At 39.4% G+C, this 19716-nt stretch overlaps 1 protein-coding gene across 5 annotated transcripts in view; it reads left to right on the top strand.

The window, feature by feature from the left end:
* Nucleotides 1-19716, top strand: part of SCUBE1 (signal peptide, CUB domain and EGF like domain containing 1) — a 198825-nt gene that overhangs the window by 158462 nt on the left and 20647 nt on the right. For all 5 annotated transcript variants that reach the window (XM_071733252.1, XM_071733251.1, XM_071733255.1 and 2 more), the window contains 5 exons: nucleotides 8745-8861; nucleotides 11772-11894; nucleotides 14206-14325; nucleotides 15853-15945; nucleotides 17679-17795. In XM_071733252.1, the coding sequence (XP_071589353.1) occupies nucleotides 8745-8861; nucleotides 11772-11894; nucleotides 14206-14325; nucleotides 15853-15945; nucleotides 17679-17795 (570 nt within the window). The remainder of the gene's footprint in view (nucleotides 1-8744; nucleotides 8862-11771; nucleotides 11895-14205; nucleotides 14326-15852; nucleotides 15946-17678; nucleotides 17796-19716) is intronic.

Genomic DNA, 19716 nt, shown 5'->3' with positions numbered 1-19716 from the left:
TGCATTTAGTATTGTATAAAAACAGGAAAACACAGACTCTTTAAGAGTGATCAGCAGATTGACAGCTTCCAGAACAGACACATCAAGTTATTGAACTTACTGTGGGTGCAAATAGGCTTGGAGAAAGATGAAGACAAGCTCTTTCCAAGATCTCCATATACTGAGTTTCATGTACTGAAAGATATACAGAGAGAGACACTGAAGCCGTGACACAGAACTAGATAGGTGATAACACAAGCTGTCCTTAGCACAGCTATGAATTGGAAAGGTTTGGATTCTCACTCCAGGTGTTACGTACCATGCTGGATTAACAAGCAGAAACTGTGGCCTAGTTGCATCTTCAAGGGAATTTGTCCCTTAGGCAGAACACTTCTTGCTTAGCCAGTCTGGAAGAGCTGGCAGGCTCAAGGTCTGTGTCAAGAGCTGTGGCAGAAGCTCAGGCCACCAAGTAGTTTGCAAGAAATCAGCCACTTCAGTGTGTTGAACCCAGAGGTATGAGGCTTAATGACTGAAGTCTATGTTAAGCCACTGCCATGCTAGAAAGTGTTGCCCTCCGGGGCAGCGAGTACCTTCTGTGGGTTGCAAAGTAGAAGCTTTTCTCCAGTGGGAATGTGACTAGAGGCATATCTGCATGATCCTGGTGCCACTGCAGGTCCTCGCTGATTTCTGTAGTTCCCATATGGACTGTCAGAACTCACCTGGATGCCTTCCTCTGCAACCGACTTTAGGTGATCCTGCCTTGGCTCGGGGAGTGGACTCAATGATCTCTCGAGGTCCCTTCTAACCCCTAACATTCTGTGATTCTGTGTGTGATCCTCTGATTCTGCTCACAGCATTACTGCCTAAATCTCTTGCTGGAGATCGGAGACATACTGTTTGATACAAGTGAATCAAGAGATTAAATGCTTTGTTTGGTCTAGTGAAACTAGATTAGCTCTGATTTAAAGAAGCAAATCTCTGTTCCTGAACAGGACCATGTTTAAATAATATATGGAACAGTGATTTTACCTATGATAGAGGGCATGGGAACCAAAGATTCTACAGAATTTGTCACTGACTGTTAGTCTGTGTCTGTTCCTGAGTAATATTAATTTCATTTTGTACTGCTAAATCCTTTAAATACTGCTTCTATGGGATGGGTACAAAATAAGGCACAGATTTCTCATTATTTATTGCCTGTGTTTCAAGTATATTTTGTGCGTTTATTTTGCTGTTTATATACATGTATTTGTTTGACTACCACTTTGCATTCTAAGAACATCTCATCTCTAAATAAAAAGTACATTTCCTTGGGAGTAGAATCAGTTTCCTTCAGAAGGCTTTCATTCCCTGATTAGTGTGTTACATTTGGTCTTCACTAATCACATAGATAACTGTGAGCAATAAACTTCTTAAATAAATAAATTCTCTGGTCAAAGTGAAACATTAGTCATACTAGACAGTTTCTCACTTAAATTTCTGAAATACAAGATATGACAGTGCTGCTTAGGCCCTTACATTCACATTAAAAATACAGCAGTTAATGCCAGATTAATGCAGGTAATAACACATGTTATTAAGAATTAAGTCTGAACAACAAGTTGACTTGGTTGCAAGCCAGTAATGCAGTGGCAAATCTAAACGGGAGTGGTTTTTCAATCACTTTTAAAGGTTTGGGTTTAGACTTTTTTTTTTTTTTTTCCTTTGTGCCTGCTCCAGAAGCACTCAGTGAGAAGGTAATGAAGTAGGAGATTTGTATATTAATACATCTTTCCATGCTTTCTCTTTACTGGTTTTATTATTTTGAAACATAAGGAGAGGTTAGCTATAAGCCTTTGCTTGTGATTGGTGCTGGACGTGTATTAGAGAGTAACATTCTCAGATGGAGGATGCATTTTACTAACTGTGAACTGGGTTAAGTCACTGTAGATCAGACAATGTGAAATGTGGTGGAAACCCCATCATATCACTGCTTTAGGAAAATAATATCTTTCCCAATACTGAATTTAAACCAGTATTTGTTGGAGAACATAGCTTGAATCATGACTCCCTGTGGTCCAGCAACCACTCACATTAAGATATGTGGTTTCCCTAATGTCTGTCAAATATTGTTGGAAACCACACTGACTGGGCTGTAAGGTGAACATTATATGGGTGGTATTGGTTCCCTGTAGAAATCAGAGGGGGGGGGGGGGAAGAAAGAAACTAACTTTTGGCCAAAATACATATAAAAAAGCATTAATATTTATTTTAAAAACATCATGTAACACTTCTTTAGAGTTTCTATGTAAGTGTGCTTAATGAATGAGAAAAAGGAAAGGCTCTGTTTCTCAGAGGAGCCGATGACTTGGAAACTGAGAAATGTGAACACAAAGCATTCTGAGTAGCCTTTGAGTTTGGCTTGTGTATATGATCAGTTGAGTGGGGTACTCCACATTGAGTCTCTGTTGGCTTGGGGGTTCAAAATAAACCAAGCATGTGTGAGACAGGCCAAAATAAAGCTATGTGGATAGCCTTTTGCATTAAGAGAATGGGGCCATGTTATCCCACTGTACTGCACAGCATCGTTGCTGCACTCAGTGTGGTAGGACCTGAGGGACAAACACTGCTAATGCATGAATGTGATAACTGCTGATTCTGTGTTGTGTGTGTTCTTCAGAGCATCCTGGGCAGCAGTTTATATATCTTTGCTGCCATACTGAATATACGGAAGGTAATATTTAAGAATATTAAAGCTCATTGGGAAGCTTGGGAGTGTATGGAGTCATTACTGTGAGAGCACCTCAAAGTATTGCTGTAATGTTGTGCCACTTTGGGACTGAAGATACCTACCAGCACTGAGGCTATCATGAGGCTCTTCTACTGGTGAAGGAATTCAGAGATAGATACTTTGGTTTCTTTTTGTTTTATTTTCTATTTCTAAGCAAAAAATATTTATTTTCAATTTTATTTCTATTTGAAATAGTGTGTTTACATTTAATGTATAAATTGTGTGTATATGTAGTGATCTGGTGTCTACTTCATGTCTTGCCTCCTTGAACACAGACAGATCAAATATAAGATGGATTCTTTGTTTAGTGTCCAGAACCATTACAGTCTGTAGTCTGTCTCAAATCCTTGTTATAGCTTTTACTGATTGTCTTTGAGCTCTTCCTGTCTTGTTTGCTGTAACACAGTAGCACCATCAAAAAACAGTGATCTCTCCTTGCTGTGTCAACAAAATGATGTAACAGAAGAATGGGAGGGGGAAAACCTGATTTTTGCAGTAAATTTTTAATGTGAGATTCGGCAAACTGGTTGTTCAATTTTTCAGTTCTAAAGCCATATCCCCCAAGTCACATGTGTACATCTGGGCCAGTTAATTTTGCATGGATACGTTCTGTCAGGGAGTCCTAGCAGCTTCTGCGTGAGCTTGCAGTCCTCCAAACATGTCTAAATCCAATGCTATTACCAGTCTCACCTATACATGTTTAGTGCTGAGCTGCTTGCCTGCAATGCTAATGCTTTTTGGAAATGTCCCCCATCATACTTTAGTTACGTGATCATTGGCTTCTTTAAGTAGTCTGAAATTTATTTTAGTGAAGAAAGCAATGACAATCAGGACTACAGAGGACTGCGTTCGAGGACTGGAAATATAGTACAGAAAGGACCCTTTCACTTCAGATCTGCTGGTAGGAATCCAGCTCAGTTTCAGACTTAGCAAAAATCATTACTATGTGATGGCTTCTTGGTACCCGGCACTCTACGTCCACAAATGAGTCAGTGTCCACATCACACAAACCACCAGAACCATTGATGCTACTGTGACTGGGAGTTAACTGGCAGAATCAGTGGAAAATATAGGGACTTGAATGAGCATGGAAAAATCTGCTTTCTCCCTGCTTCCTGTGGTCACCTTTGAGACAATTCTCTATAAGCAAACTTAGAAGATATTTGATCTGCTCTAGTTCCCCTTCTGGACATAGATGGAACACTTTCCAGTACTGATGATCTGACACCCACCAACATTATAGTCAAGAAAAAATAAAGATCATTATGGGATTGTTTAATGTGTGAAAGCATGAAAAAAAATGCCAAGTATTACTGAAAAGTCAACAATAAAATCCAAATGCTGACTTGTAGTAATAGGAACAGAGCCAAACAAATATTGTCATGCATGACCACCACTGGCAATAATTGCTTTTCTCAAAAGCTTGGGGAAATCCTGCTCTTTTATTAAATTGTTCAGTCGCAGAACAATCATGGTTGGAAAAGACCACTAGGATCACCAAGTCCAACCATCAACCCAGAAAAGATGACTATGCCCACTAGAGCATGTCTTGAAGTGCCACATCTACGTGTTTTTTTAATATCTATCTCTTTTGAGTTGAATCCCTTTTAGGAAAAAAAAAAAAAAAAAAAAAAAAGTCCTTCCACTGTTCAAACATTCTCTTTTGAGATGCAAACGTGGATTGATAGAAGAGATGTTGGAATTTATTCAGCCTGAGATGATGCCTTGATGTCATGGAAACAGTGACTGGAAAGAGCTCTCAGTAGCACAGGACACCATAAAGCAAGTGACTGAAGAGAGGGCTGGGATTGCCAGGGTGGATGTGAATCAGTGGTAGAGGGTTGGAAGGAACCTCTGGAGGTCATCTGCTCCAGCCTTGGAACTTGACAGTTCCACTGTGTCATCTGCTGTGAATTAGGAAGGTCCTCATCTTAGAATTTATATACAACTTTAGTAATTAAAAAAACCCAAAACCTGTCTCTGGCAGGAAACTGATCATGTACTACTGGAGATTAATTTAGTCCCATAGTTCCTGAAAGCTTCAAAGAGTTAAGCTGCAAACACATCTCTGAGTACGCTGAAATGACACAACCACATATGCTGATTACAGTAGTGAATGTGATATGAATTCTTGACTAAGTGAAAGTAAAAAGAATGTGTTTCATGTCAAATAAATGCATTAGAAAATCTGAAATGTTCTGAGGCAGCTTGGGCTATTTGTGAATTAATGCCAAATTCAGCTAAAAGTAGAACAGAAACTTTAATCTGGAAGTTTTCCACTGGAGTTCATTGAAAACATAGCATTTTGACTTTTTGTGTTAAAACAATTCAAAACCTTAATTTAAATAACTTTGAACTGTTTTAAGAATGCCTCAAACCCAGAAAGTTAATTTCTCAGTATTTATTCTAGTGTGTGTGAGCAGGGAAATTCAGAGCAACCAAAGACAAAAGTGGATGTGTGTTTGAGTGTATACAAATGTTTTGGGGGAGCAGGAGCTGACCACAAAACTGAAAGAAAAATCAGTTCTGCTCTCAGTTCTCTAGCTACAACCTGCCACATCTCTGCCTCGGTGTTTTTGGGCTTCTCTTTTCTAGATATACCAGACTGTGTAGTGTTGTTTGCACAAGGAGACAAGGTTTAGATACTAATGTTCATTCCCAGTTGTGGTAAGCAGGATTTGGAACATTGGTCTGTGAAGGTGACAAACAGGTGTAACTCCCTGCTCCACAGTCTCTTAAAAGAGAGAGCTGTATCTTGAGAGTGGTAGGAAGTAAGAACTGTAAGTAAATCTGGTAGAGTACTGTGGAGCACAACAGAGATGTTAGGGACAACTTCAGTTTCTGGGGGCCAAGGTATAACAGTGCCCAGAACACAGATTTCAGAGTTTGAGACAAAACAATACAAATACTGTGCAAGAGTTTCAGCATCTTGTATCACGCCACCGGTTTCTGTTAGAGAAAAGTATGTGGTGCATATTTTTCTCTTTTCTATAACCAGTGCTGAATTCCTCAGGGGACTGGTGATTCTGCAGGAAGCTGGGTCCCTCAGGCAGGCCTAGCCCTACCCTCCTCAGGCAAGGAGGAGAGGGGGCTGAGGGCACTGATGTTAAGCAAGGAAAAATCTGTGCACATTCCCTGAGCCAAAGCAAGATGCTGAATTCAGCAGAGGTTGAATTTATGAGAACAGCAGCAGGAGGTGGGATGAGGGGTTTAAATGGTGAAAAAGATTTTAACAGCAGTCTTTGTATTACAATAAAAGTGGCTTTTTTCAGTGTCTCTGCCAGCCAGTGTAAGCCATAGAAGTCTATGAGTAGCTGATATTTTATGTAACAAATGCATTTGTCTATCGTGAGTGCCTATTTCTTGGCAAGCAGATGACTGGTCATAATATTAGGCAGACTGTTGTTTCCACATGCAAAGAGGGATATGCATCCTTCTTAATGTGAAGAAAAACCTGTAAAGGCCTAAGCCAAATAAGTATCAACACAAAGCAGTATGTGTGAAAGCAATGCATAAACCCCATTTACTAAACTAGTACAGGATAAGCTCACAGTTGAGGAATATGAAATTACCTTTGAAAAAGAGGCCAGAAAATGAACTGCTTTTGTAAATTTCCTGCAATACCATCTAGTGAACAAGGTTACACATGAGTGAAACCCTGATGTATGATTTGGCTTCTTATGCATTAAAAATCTTTTAAAACTATAACTGCAGTGTTCATTCCCAAATTATTTTACTTTATGTGTTTATTTAGAGAGAACTGAAACAGTTTGCAATTTATGTGTATTAAAAACTGCATATTTCCAAGGCTATAAAGGAATCCTTAAAAAAACCTTGCTTCTAGAATTCAATAAGGGTATATTAAAATATTTAGGGAAATACATTAAGAATCAAATCTACGTTAACAATAAAATCATAGTTTTCCTTTTTTTGCTACTTGCTCATAACAAGTGATTATGATGCACACATAAAACCAGATAGCATAAATTTTAGGTAACTATGGGTATTTCCTTTTATATTATGCATTTGCCTGGACAGTTGCTTTCCACATTGTGAGCTCTCTTTTGTGTGAATGCTCTGAAATGCTTAATATGGAAGATTATATCATAGAATCATAGAATCATAGAATCCTAGGGGTTGGAAGGGACCTCGAAAGATCATCTAGTCCAACCCCCCCTGCCAGAGCAGGGCAGTGTACAATCTATTCCTGGTCCTTCACACATAGAATCATAGAATCCACCTAGAGTACATCGCCTAGGAACGTGTCCAGGCGGGTTTTGAATGTCTCCAGTGAAGGAGACTCCACAACCCCCCTGGGCAGCCTGTTCCAGGGCTCTGTCACCCTTACAGTAAAAAAATTCTTTCTGATATTCAACTTGAACCTCCTATGCTCCAACTTACACCCATTACCCCTTGTCCTATCACTGGTCACCATAGAGAAAAGCCTAACTCCATCTCCCTGACACTCACCCCTTACATATTTGAAAACATTGATGAGGTCACCCCTCAGTCTCCTTTTCTCCAAACTAAAGAGACCCAGCTCCCTCAGCCTTTCCTCATAAGGGAGATGCTCCACTCCCTTAATCATCTTAGTAGCTCTGCGCTGGACTCTTTCAAGCACTTCCCTGTCCTTCTTGAACTGAGGGGCATATGAAACATAGCTGTTTACAACATTCAAAACTTGTGCATAAACACACAGATTTTGGGTTTGTGTACAGATATGCAACTTAATGTTTCTCGAAGTTAGGTATTTGCATGTATAATAACATGGCATTAAACTTAACTACTATATAAATAATACTTGAATATAGGAATTTGGTGCCATACCTGTAAGTGTTTGTGAAATTCCATCTTTTTTCAAGGATACCTGTGTATCCTTGAAATGCTTTTTTCGAAGTATGTACAATATGAAAGGCCAAGTTATATATAGCAATGGTGCTGCTTAACCTATGTTCTTATTATGCAACTGTGGGAAGTGTGCTAGCTAGTAAAAGAAAGCTAATCCATTCACTTGTACCTCACACACATTAAGGGAATGTGATTTTTTGTTGAAATTACCACTCATAAATAATGTCATTGTATTACTTTCCCTGACCTTTTAAGATAAAAAAAATAATCACTGAAAAGGATTTTAGGAAAAACAATTGTCTCAGGATAAAATTCACTCCCAAATGCTATTATTTTGCAAACATTGCTATTTAAAGTACCTTTAGTGTAGTGGGTTTTAGCTCTGATGACTGCTGTCAAATAAACCTTTTTTTCACTCTGCCCAGCAAAACCTTTGTGCTATCTTTGAAGCAATGCACTGTTAATTGCTTTTTTTCATAGGCTGCTGGATGGAAGAGAGGATGTAAATAAGAGTTTCACATTAGAGAGCGGTGATAATTAGATATGCCCAACTTTCTCTCTTAAAGGAAAGAGGTCATATTTTCTTGAATTAGGTAGAACGTGGGCTTTGAACTCATATTTCCTGTGTCTTAGATGCAGCATTCCATTCCTGATACTGTCTTTTTCTCAGGCACTGTTCTGCTTGTGCCCGTTGTAGCTGTGCTGTTTACTGTCTGTATGGTCTGTCATAGACAGACATTTACAAATTACGGGGAGTCAGAGGAGTACCTAGTGAAGGAAGAAGAAATTCTTTGATTCAACCCAAAACTTTTTCCCAGTTGTGCCACAAACCCCCCTAAAACATTAATGTCCCTGCAGCCTGCTGGGAAAATATTATCAGAAGTTAAAGGTTGCCATCTAATGGTAAAAATATAAAATGCCATCTAAATGTTTTTTCTTAAGTTATCTTTTCTTGCCTTTCTTGATGTACCTACTAGTTCCTTTTTTACAAGGCATTAGAGAAAAGAGACTGATGTTTTATTTGGATTTTTCTTGGGGTTGTGTCTACTAGTTTATCAGTAACAAGATGTTACAACTGAATGTGAAATTCAAGCCATTCAGTGTAGCTGAATTCTAGTATTTCAATTATTTTTTTCTATGATTTCAGATATAGATGAGTGTTCCTTCGAAAGGACCTGTGATCACACCTGCATCAACTATCCTGGAAGTTTTGAATGTCTCTGCCATAAAGGCTACACCTTGTATGGACTGACACATTGTGGAGGTTTGGAAACTGAGTTTTGCTTTACTACTTGCTTGTTTGCTTTGTTTACTGGGTCACACGTTATTTTAGCTGAAGATTTTAAAACTAAAGGATATAAACCAATAAAGTTAAAATAAAGCTAAAATAGCAGGAGAAATTTAGCATGACTAAAATTTCAGCATCTCCAATTTGCTCATCATTCCCAGAATCATTCCCAGAAGAACATATACAAAAATGTATGTCCTTGCATTTTTTGAGGGTGGTACATAGCACCCTTAGTGTAGATAAGAAGCATGCAGCTGTGACACTTGCATGCACTGCTGCATAGGTGCAGCCATTCTTCCACGACCATCACAAAGCAGCCTCGTGGCTGTGGTTCATCCCTACAGGGTAAGCTTCCTTACAGAGTTTACAACCTCTGTGAACCAGTTGGTACTTCCACAGGAGTAAGGTTATTCAAAAGTGTGTTTATAGAACAAAGGCATCAAATGATGGGCAACAAAGAAAATAGGAGAAGGATGTCAGTTTTACAAAGTTTACAAATTTTGGCTCTATTGGTATTTGTCCTTACCAGACTACAACTTAAACTGCCCAAGAAACTTGTAATAGAAGGCTGAATTAATATAATATAATTAAGGCTGAATTAATATAATATAATTAATATAAGACTGAATTAGTACCAAAACTGCAACTGGAAATAGTCACAGCAGAACTTTGGGCAAAAACATAACTTCATCCAAACCTGCTTTTTCCATAATGGACAGATCCAGAATCAGAGCTCTGAATCCAGACTTGTCAAGTCCCTGAGCTTCATTACTCAGTCCTATCATTAGTGTTGGTCACACCCTAGAAAGTGACGTCTACAATGGAACAAATAACTAACTCACCCTGGCTGCCATCCATGTGACACTGAGCAGAAGTCAAAACTAAGGAGAAATAATGAAAATCTGCCAAAAGATTTGATGCAAGCTTGCCTCTTAATAAGCTTTCTTTCCATCCTTTTTTCCCTCCACTAGTAATTAAAAAAATACATGACAGTGTATTTGTTCTGGGCTTTCCATGCTGAGAGGCAACACTTTTTGCTCTCTCTGGGATCCTCCTCATAAGAGCTCTTGTAATAAAAGTCATGTGTAGTAAAAAGAGTCTTTTAAAAGGACAGTGCTAAAGCTTACACCACCTGTTTATGTAAAGCCCTACATACAATTTATATTGGCTCATTAAGTGATCTAAGGAGAAATGGCAGTCTGCAGATCTGTTCAACCAATGCCTTTGGGAATCTGGCTGCTGCTTCAGGAGCTTGACTCTAGACCGAGACACTTGACAACAAGAACCTGTGTTTGAACAGTTTGGCCAGAGCTCAACAGTCAAAGCACTGTGGACTAAATATGTTTTAACGTAGGGGTTAGCAAGTAGACCCCACTGCAGAAGCCTTACTACTATGTACAAACTTTCTCAGAAAAAAAAATTCTGGCACTGTCTCCCTCATCAGTTTCTGGAACTGCTGACCCAGGACCTGTGTGAGTCCCAACTCTGACTCAAAATCATAATGCCTGTTGCATTAGGGTGCCTTTCTCAGTTTCTGTTATGCATGTACTCCATGTTTTCCATAAGAAAAAGAAAGCCATTCTGGGAGTCCAGGAGCTGCCCCAGGAAATACTCTCATGTTGCAGTAATGTGCCCCAGGATGCCAAAGGAAGGCCTGGCTAGTATGGACGGGCCTGTGTTTCTTAACCAGTACAGGGCCTAAGTGTGTGTTTAAGCCCAGTTTCTCATCAGCCCCACCTCCTACCTTTACCTCACCCACTGGCTCCAAACTGGGACACTGGGGTCCAAAACTGATGGCTGGGGAGAACTGGCTTGAAGCCCAGTTGTGTTCCTGCAAACTATGGATTCACACAATGTCAAATACAGAGCAATTGGAGCTCAAGCATGGGCTCAGGCTTGGTTTGGAAAGGCAGTTAAACACTCAGCCTCTGAGCATTTATGGCCAGACCCCCCTTAGAAAAACATTAAGTGACAATTTTCCTCCTGCAGTTACATGTTGAGGCCTATCATTAAGCCAGAGAATTAGCAATTTAGTTTATCCCATGTTGACATGGTGTCATTCTAGCTCCTGTGAGCAGAAGCCAAGTGGCACAACCTACATGGTTTGTCAAAAACTGTTGCAGTAACACTACCACTTGTTGAGGTTTGTGCAGTGCCTGCAGGGCTGTGTTCATAACAAGGGCTGTAGGTTATGGCTATACTAGAAAATTAAGGAATATGGAGCAGCAATGTGCAACTGATGGTTCCTGAGAGGAGAGGGAGAGGAGAGATCAGCCATGTCAGCACAAGTGCATATATATATATATATATATATACACATCAAATCTATAAAGTTTTAAGATTTTATTTAGAATATCAACATATACAGCATATGTTGATATACAGACAACATATACAGTAGTTTCTTTGTCTTCTTGCAAGCTCTACCCTTTAATTTTTATTTTAGGAATAGAAGCCTAAACCAACTCCACTTCATCTTCTAGGTTCCTGTCAAACGTAGTTTCCTCCTCCATCTGAATCATTTTTAAAAGCAAACTCTGTGGATCACTGCAGAAAATTTATCTCCCTGTTTTGCAAAAGTGATGTAATCCCACAGATGTTTATGCCTCTGACAGTTTTTCATATAATGCATAATACATTGTTGTACAGGCGCTGCAGAGACTTTCAAGCATGTTTTGTATCTTGTGAGTTTTTCCAAGAGTTTCATTGTAACTAGTCCTGCAAGTAAATTGTATCATATGCATAAATCCTTGAAAGAACTATACAGGCATCTAAGGACAAACACTTGCAATTTACTCTAAAATTGTTTCATTGAGTGTTTTCTACATTTACACCTATCTATATAGACTTAAAGACAAAAGATTCTTAATTTTAATTACATTTCAGATATTGATGAATGCAGCATCAGCAATGGTAGCTGTGACTATGGGTGTCTTAATACAATGGGGAGCTATGAGTGTGTCTGTCCACCTGGAAAGAAACTGCACTGGAATAAAAAAGACTGCATTGGTAAGTGTGGGCAGCTGACTTAGACCTGATGCTTCTGTTCTCCCAGAGGGTGAAAAACAGATCCTCAAATCCATTTAATAAACAAAGACATCACCTGGTACTAGGGGTGTCCATGGGCTAGGATGTAACTGCAGGTGTGTTAGATTATGGGCTGTATATTGGATTCTGGTTGTGTTGAACTACCTGTTTTCATGTCATGTAATGATTACATTCACATGAAGTCTAGTAATTATGATTTCACCTATTTTACAGTTTTGTGCTTTATTTGTCCATTGTCTATCTCTATGACCACAGCTATTACCCTATTTCCTTCTAATGTTAATTTAGGAATTCAGGTTAATATCTACATTCACAGCACCGTACCAGTTTTTCAAGTTACCTCCAAAGGTATCCTGCTTAATACAAAGTCCTGATACTAGCTGTGCAGAAGCATTAATTTCAATGAGCACAAAACCTGACAAATAAAATTATAGCACTTGCTGCAAGTGCCACTTACTTTGTAGCAGATCTGAATTTCTGTATCCTTCAGGTAGATGGGGTTTTTTTTCTGAGGTTTCACTTGAATCACAGCAAATCTTGACCATGGTTACAGCCATCCCAGGTATTTTCTGTGAGATTTTAATTCTGCTTTCCTGTGTTTAATGCAAATTGCATACTTTAGGTGTTTAATAGTCAAATTTAGGTTTTGGGGTTTTTGTTTCTGGGTTTGTCTCTGGGTTTTTTAGCCACTAATAACTTTTCAGAAATAGATTTGGAGCTTATGCCTAATACATAACTTGGAGCAAGCCAGAACAGGAAAGGACAGCAACTTACTCCAGGGAATCTCTCCACATGTGTGGGAAAACACTGTAGTCTGGAGAGCACTGCACTGACCTCTTGAAAAATTATGCAATTGTGGCATTTTTTACTTACATGGATAGAGCATTATGGAATGTGCTTTATAACTAAGATGGGTCAGGGTGATAGGTAAGCATCTCAAGCTGGGTTTTAGCCTTAGCCTTTGGGTTTCTTTCTAACCACAATTACATTGTTTTTCCCACTGACCTTTACATATATTCACTGCTATATAGGTAGCCAAGTACTATAGGGGTTAAGAACTGGTTAAAATGGGGGTTTAGTTATCTACTAGGTCTCCCTTGCAATGTGGCAGTTAGTCCACTGGAAATATTTTTCTAAATAATAATTGGGGCAAGATATATAGTTAGATCACAGAAGTTTTGTGCTATATTTCCTCTCAGCCTACAAATAATGCAATTCCCATGGTAAGAGGCTGTATTGGAAATATTTTCCTAGTTGTAAATTTATCTTAGTTATTCTAATCAGTCAGTTGGACGATGGAAAATAGAACACCCTTCTCTACTGATCTATACTGTTTTATATGGTGAATTAAATTAGGCTTAAAATGAACAATGATTATTCCCATATTTGAGATGTGAGTGTCAGGTGTGCTAAGGGAATTTTGTGTATTTGTATTTAAACACCACTAAGACCAGGAATACAAACCTGCTGGGACCCCACTTCTGCACTCTAGCCAAGCCAGGCAAAGCTCATTCCAGCTACCACATTTTAATTGCCCTGTATCATCCCAGCTTTGCTGGGCTTCTCCCAAACCCTGGCAGTTCCAAACCAGTCCAGCTGCTTCCTATTGCACTGAGGTGCTGCAGCTCTGATATCTGTACTGCTTTGGTGTGGTTCAGTGGTGAGCTGAGCATAGGAAAAATTACATTTGCAGTAGCACAGTCAGCCATGTCTGTATGGTAAGGTGAGCGTGTTTGGAAGGAAGAGCAGGGAACAATCAGAGAAAAAGCATCTGTACCTGTACAGGTGTTTTTATGGGGATGAAGCAAGAACTGCCCTAGGGATGCCAGGCTGAGATTTAACCAGCTGGTGCAGTGTCAAATAGCTGCTTGAAGAGGTACCTGGCTGCATTTGGCCTGCAGACTGTGCAGAGATTAAATCTCTGGGGGAAAGGAGGGAAGCAGGGAGGCTGCCTCAGTGCAGGAAATTATGGCATCTGCCAGCTACAGCCAAGAATAAACCTCATTGTTTGTCTGGAGAAAGATGTAGTTAGGTAACATTTCAGTCTCAGAAGATGTCCTATCAAAATAAACACAGATGTATAAATATTAGTGGCATGCCATCATGTCAGGGTGAAACACAGAGACTGGTCCACCAATCCATAACAACCCTGTGATCATGCTTTGTTGCCACTTCTACCTTTCCTCACTGCTGTATGCAAGTGGCTGCACAGGGTTCTGGGCTCAGCAGTGTCTTATTTTTTTCTTTCATGTCTCCTCTTTTTTCTCCTCAGAGATGGTGAAATGTCTCCCAAATGCCAAACCAGCTCCCAAGGCTCAACTAGTCTGCAGTAAGACCGGAGGCATAGAGACCTGCTTCCTGTCATGCCCATCCAATACTCTTTTTGTTCCAGGTTTGTACAAAGGATTTGGTCCTCCTAAGTCTAGAATGTGACCTGTTGGAAAAAAAACATCATTATCAATTACATTGGGCCAGACATGCACATCACTAAATACAGGAAAAGCTGATTGTAAGTTACATCAGAAGTTTGGAACCTCAGTGTTTAATTTGAGGTGACATTTAAGGGGATGCAGAAATTCTAATAAAAACCTGACAGACACCTGAGAGAGGATGGTGCAAAGAAAAATTATAATATACCAATTGCCATAACAAAATTGGGTGAAAAAAATGAGCATTTGACTGCAGTGATTTTCTGCTAATTTTTAGTAACATACTTTAAGTAGAAGAGTCCTCTGTGCCCATCCAGGTGTCTGCTTAAAATTATGGACTCTGCATCAGGGCCTGAAATATTCTGTAACCTGGTGACTGAGTAAGAGCAGGAGCAGAACTGACTCCCAAAGTGGAGGGTTCCCCTGAGAACAGTTCAGCCTAGTGAGCACAGTATGGTGCAGGAGCAAGAGAGGAGGAGGGGGACGTGCTGGGCAATTGAATGCTTCTGCTGCCACAAAATGGGATCAAACTCCCACACCAGCCAGAGTAGCATAAAACTTGAATCAGCTCAGCCAGTGGAGCAAAGGATGACATAGCAACATCTTTAAACCCATCATACTCTCTCATGGAAAATCCATACAACTACAATGTGTCTCATGAGGCTGTATGAAAAAAACATCTCTCTATTAGTTGCTGGCAGTTGCTGGTTTTTTTTTTTAAATATTGCTAATAACACTCAGTACAGCTGAGTGTTACATTGTTATTTATAGAAAATCAGGCATGTCATCTCCCCCTCCCTCCCTTTTATTTACTACCTGAAGTAAATAAAGTAGGGCAGGTGGTTTAGGGAATTGCTGTTACTTTTTCATATATGTTCTGGTTCTAACACAGGATCATTTTCCACAAGGGTGTCTGCTTTTCATGTTAGTCCTGGCCTTATATGAGGTGGGGCTGTTCACACTTCCCTTTCAGTTTAGCAGAGATTACTAGAACCATGCATTTGTCTAATTTGTATGCACTGATACACAGTTTTGTGTGTGCAGTATGTAAACCCTGTTACTCTTCTAAGTGTGTTATTTTCTTGTTTCTGCCAATAAATTCTACCAGAGTCTGAAGCAAAAATTATTACTAAAGTATGAGATTTATTTTTTTAAGTTATAGAGATGATCAAAGTACAAGGACTGTGCCATGAACAAGCACAAAATATTTTATATTTATGCACCATGGAATTATTTATAGCTAACCTCATGACAAATTGTTTATAAAATACAACATTTCAGTGCTGCAATAAACCAAAACTTGTCATCAACACTGTGAAGCAGTAGCCTTTGGCAAACTATTCCAGCCGTTCAAATTCAGTGCTTAAAACGCCTCCTTATTTATCAGTAAGTTTGTTCAAGCACTGAACATTAATGCTGGGGGTCAGGAGGGGAGCAGATGCTTTGTGAGGCTGCCCACATGTGCTGCTGACTCTACATTCTGCCCGCAGATTCAGAGAACAGCTACACCCTGAGCTGTGGCGTTCCCATCCAGCAAGGCAAAGCTCAGCAGAAACGCAACACGACCCTGCCCAGCTGCTCAGGTGGGTGATGAGGTCCCCCAGACCATCTGGGATTTCTAAGAGGTTCAGCTCTCAAGTTACTGAGAGCCAGAATTCAAGTAGCCTGTGTTTCATCATGCACACACTTGCTTTTCTGTGTCCTCCTGAGGGCTGCAGTGTGCTTAGCTGCCCTCCAGCATGCATCGTGTGGGCAAGTCAGTAAAGGAACAGTGCAGTCAATTTTGGTCACATGTGCTCTGCTCCTCCCTAAAGAAGGGTTGCAGGTGTGACCTCTTTACTCCTTTTCTCTTTCCAGAGAATAAGATGTTTTTCAGAACCAAGCAGTAGCCCTGGTTCTGCACACCATTCTCTAGCTGTAACGATAAACATTGAGCATTATCAGTCCTAGAAGCAGAGATGGACTGAGAAACTTGCTGTTAATTTCAGCAAGTGCAGCTACTTAGAAGAGGCTTAGCTGAAAGTAAAATTACAAGAAAATTGGTTCTACCCTGGCTCAAACCAGGACAGATATATTCAGTAAGAACAAATATTTAGAATTTTTTACTTTCTATAGGCAATAGTGAGCATATCAAAATGGAATTTCTTTCCAGACTTGAAAATGAGCTAGAGGGGCCCATCAGTAGCACTAGAGCAGAAGGCTACAGGGTGTCCCAGCCCTCACCTGCAAAGCCCTTCCTTAGGAGCATGGATCCTCTTACTTACTGGGGATTACCATAAAAAGGTTACAAGACTTTTATGAGCAAATCCTGTGATTCACCTCCTCAGAAATGTCTGGATTCTTTTTGAATAGAAATTTCAAAATTTTTCATAAAGCTGATTGCATAAAGCGAAAGTTCAGCTCAAAATGAAGTCTGGCAAAATTAGAAGCAGCTGAAACAGCATCCAGCGGTGGGAAGTGTCAACCCACTTTTAAGTATCATTACCTACTGTACTTCTCTCCTATTTGCCAGTTCTCTAAACTCACATTTATTATATATATGAAAGGCTTTAGGAGGTACGATGCTGTGGAGTAACACAGCAGCTGGAGTGGCTGCCTCTGTGGTCCTGGTTCAGCAGGACCCTCCGAAGGAAAGAGGGACCCACGATGTGGCATTTATCCACGAACACCCTCCACCTGCTGCAGGCCCCATGTGCAGCTGCTGCAGCTGGCAGGTGACAGCCCAGGCCCAGCCTTTTCCACCGTGGAGTTTGTGAGGAAGTCAGCCAGCAGATATATTTTCTAAGCAGTGCTTGGCAGTATAAGAGCCTTTAAAGTCAGAGATGTGTCTGGCTTGGATTTAACTGGAAGAATAAAGCTTGCAAGCCATAGACCTTGGTCCAGTAAAGACATTTTCTCTGGAACATTTTCAATTGCCAACAGCATAGCTTCACTAAATTAATCTTATTCCTGGTTGGCATTAGCAAGAGCAGAACTACGCCAAGTAACGTGGGAAGTCACAAACAGGGAGTCAGGAAAAAAAAAAAAAAAAGTAGGAATTATCCTTTTTCATATTAAGAGACAAATTCACCCAAATTCCATCCAGATGTGCAGACATGCTGAAGGATAAGTGTATGTGTAGAGCATGTGCTCAAGTGTAAGTACTTATGCAAAAAAATGAACTTACAGGAATGGATCCTCTTTTGCAAGCTGTATAACTCTTGGGCTCTCTCTTTTCTGTGTCACAAGAAGACTTTTGAGTCTGCTTTTAAAAATAAGTGTCAGACTTCATTTCATCTGCATTGCAAATTACAGCTTTTTTACTTTATATTAACAGATTCATTAGCCCCTCCAATCAAGCAGAAAGCTCGGTTTAAAATTAAAGATGCAAAGTGCCATTTACGGCCTCGCAGCAAAGAAAAAACAAAAGATTCTGGGAAGCAAGCTGGTTTAGGTATGTGGTTTCTTCTAGCATATAAACAGCATTCTAAGTTTCTGTTTGCTTGCTTGATTGTATATTTTGTTTTCACACTGCAGATGAGTAAAAAATAAAAAGTAATGGTTTACATGATTGGATCTGAATTTAAGTTCAGTCCACTGTCCCTGGACAGCACTGTGGGATCAGAAAGTGCTAAAATGTCACCAATTGCTCTGAAAAATCTTTGTTGAAAAGTACACAAGTTTGGATTTAAGCTGATCATTTTTCTCGTGTTGGTAATGGCAGGAATACCTTGAGACAAAAGCTGTGACCAGTGCAAAGTTACATGAACGATGTCAGTTTGGTTTGGCTTAGTTATTGTTCCCAAATGAAGTTCATAGAAGAAATCAAAAGTAATCATTTATTTGCTTTATGCTGTATTAGTATCTCATTGCAGCAGCAAAGGCAACTCCAAAGTGGGAAGTTTGTAATCAGAATCTGGTCTTATATAGCCTTAGATCTTTCGTTATGTTGGAGTGAGTAGTTACAATGTTAGAAAAAATATTTAGAAGATTTAGACATAATTACCAAAAATGTGAAATAAAATAAAAAGTTTCTGTCAGGTTGAATCAAAGTCACTAAATGTTTTTAATACTTAGTATAACTAGGTATGGGGTCTTATTTTTATTAGTTTTGAACTGTAATTTTCAAGTTGAACAAAAAAGAACTTCTAAAAGTTGTATGTGGATTTTAATACATGGGACTGGTGTAATTGCAACACTTCCTATTGGTGCTTAAAGCAACTTAAGGTCTCACAGCAAACGTCTACTGGTGGTATATTCAGATGTGAATCTGTTTTACAGCCACTTTAGGTAGCGAGTGAGGAGTCATGTCCCCTGAACAGAGAAGGATAAAAAGAGTGATCCTGGAAAAAGTTAATGGTTTAAAAATTTCTTTTTTCAAAATTAAGTCTCAGTTTATCTTTACCCTGCAGTTCAAATATTCATCTCTCTAATTTTCCAAGTATTGGCTTAAAACAAGTGTCAGTTGTCAAGATGCTTGGTTTCTCCTTACAGTATGTAAGGAGAAACATATTTTAATAAGATGTTGTTATCAGACTAATTTTTAAAGTGATAGAAGTTGGGTTTTTTGATCTATATGGTCACTATGGGAATGTATTTATTGATGCATTTCCATGTCCTTTGCTTGTCTTGCTTTGTGTTTGCTATGTTACCTGAACTTCTGGGTCTAACAGTAAATTTATATCATAGAGAAACAGGCTTGGAATGACATGTTTCTCATGGTTTGAGTTCTAGAAATTTCTCCATGACCTGGAAGATCCATTGCACAAAGCAGATGCTTTTCATATAGATATTTTTAGGGAGAGAGAGGAGGTTATGTGATTGAGTCCAAATGGATTGTAGCCTTTCACCTCCACACTTGATGAGGGCATTCACTTCCTCAGGGTTGTGACAGAGCAAGAGGAAACAACTTCAGTTTGTACCAAGGGGCATTTAGATTGGATATTAAGAAAAAAATCTGTATTGAAGGGGTTGTCAAGCATTGGAACAGGCTGCTAAGGGATGTGTTTTACTCACCATCCCTGGAGGTACTTTAAAGATGTGAAGAGATGGTGCTGAGGGGCATAGTTTAGTAGTTGACTTGGTAGTGTTAGGTTAAGAGCTGGACTTGATGATGCTAAAGATCTTTTCTAACCTAAATTATTCTATGATTTCACCTTAGATAAAGCCTTCCAGTGTACCTCCATAACCTCCCAGTCAAAGGCTTCTGAAAGCTTTGCAATCTGGTGACTGTGATTGCTGAAAGAGATGACATATTAGCTAGTAGTTTTTAGAGGCTGATACTGCTATGCTTTAGTCCCAAAATTTACTCTCTTGCTTTGTTTAAGCATCAAATGACTGTATATAGTATTTCTGATGTTCACCAATTTCTGTGA

The sequence above is a fragment of the Heliangelus exortis genome, chromosome 1 (genome assembly GCF_036169615.1).
Source record: "Heliangelus exortis chromosome 1, bHelExo1.hap1, whole genome shotgun sequence".
Classification (NCBI taxonomy): domain Eukaryota; kingdom Metazoa; phylum Chordata; class Aves; order Apodiformes; family Trochilidae; genus Heliangelus; species Heliangelus exortis.
The sequence above is the reverse complement of the archived record's forward strand: the minus strand, read 5'-3'. Positions and strand labels throughout refer to the sequence as shown.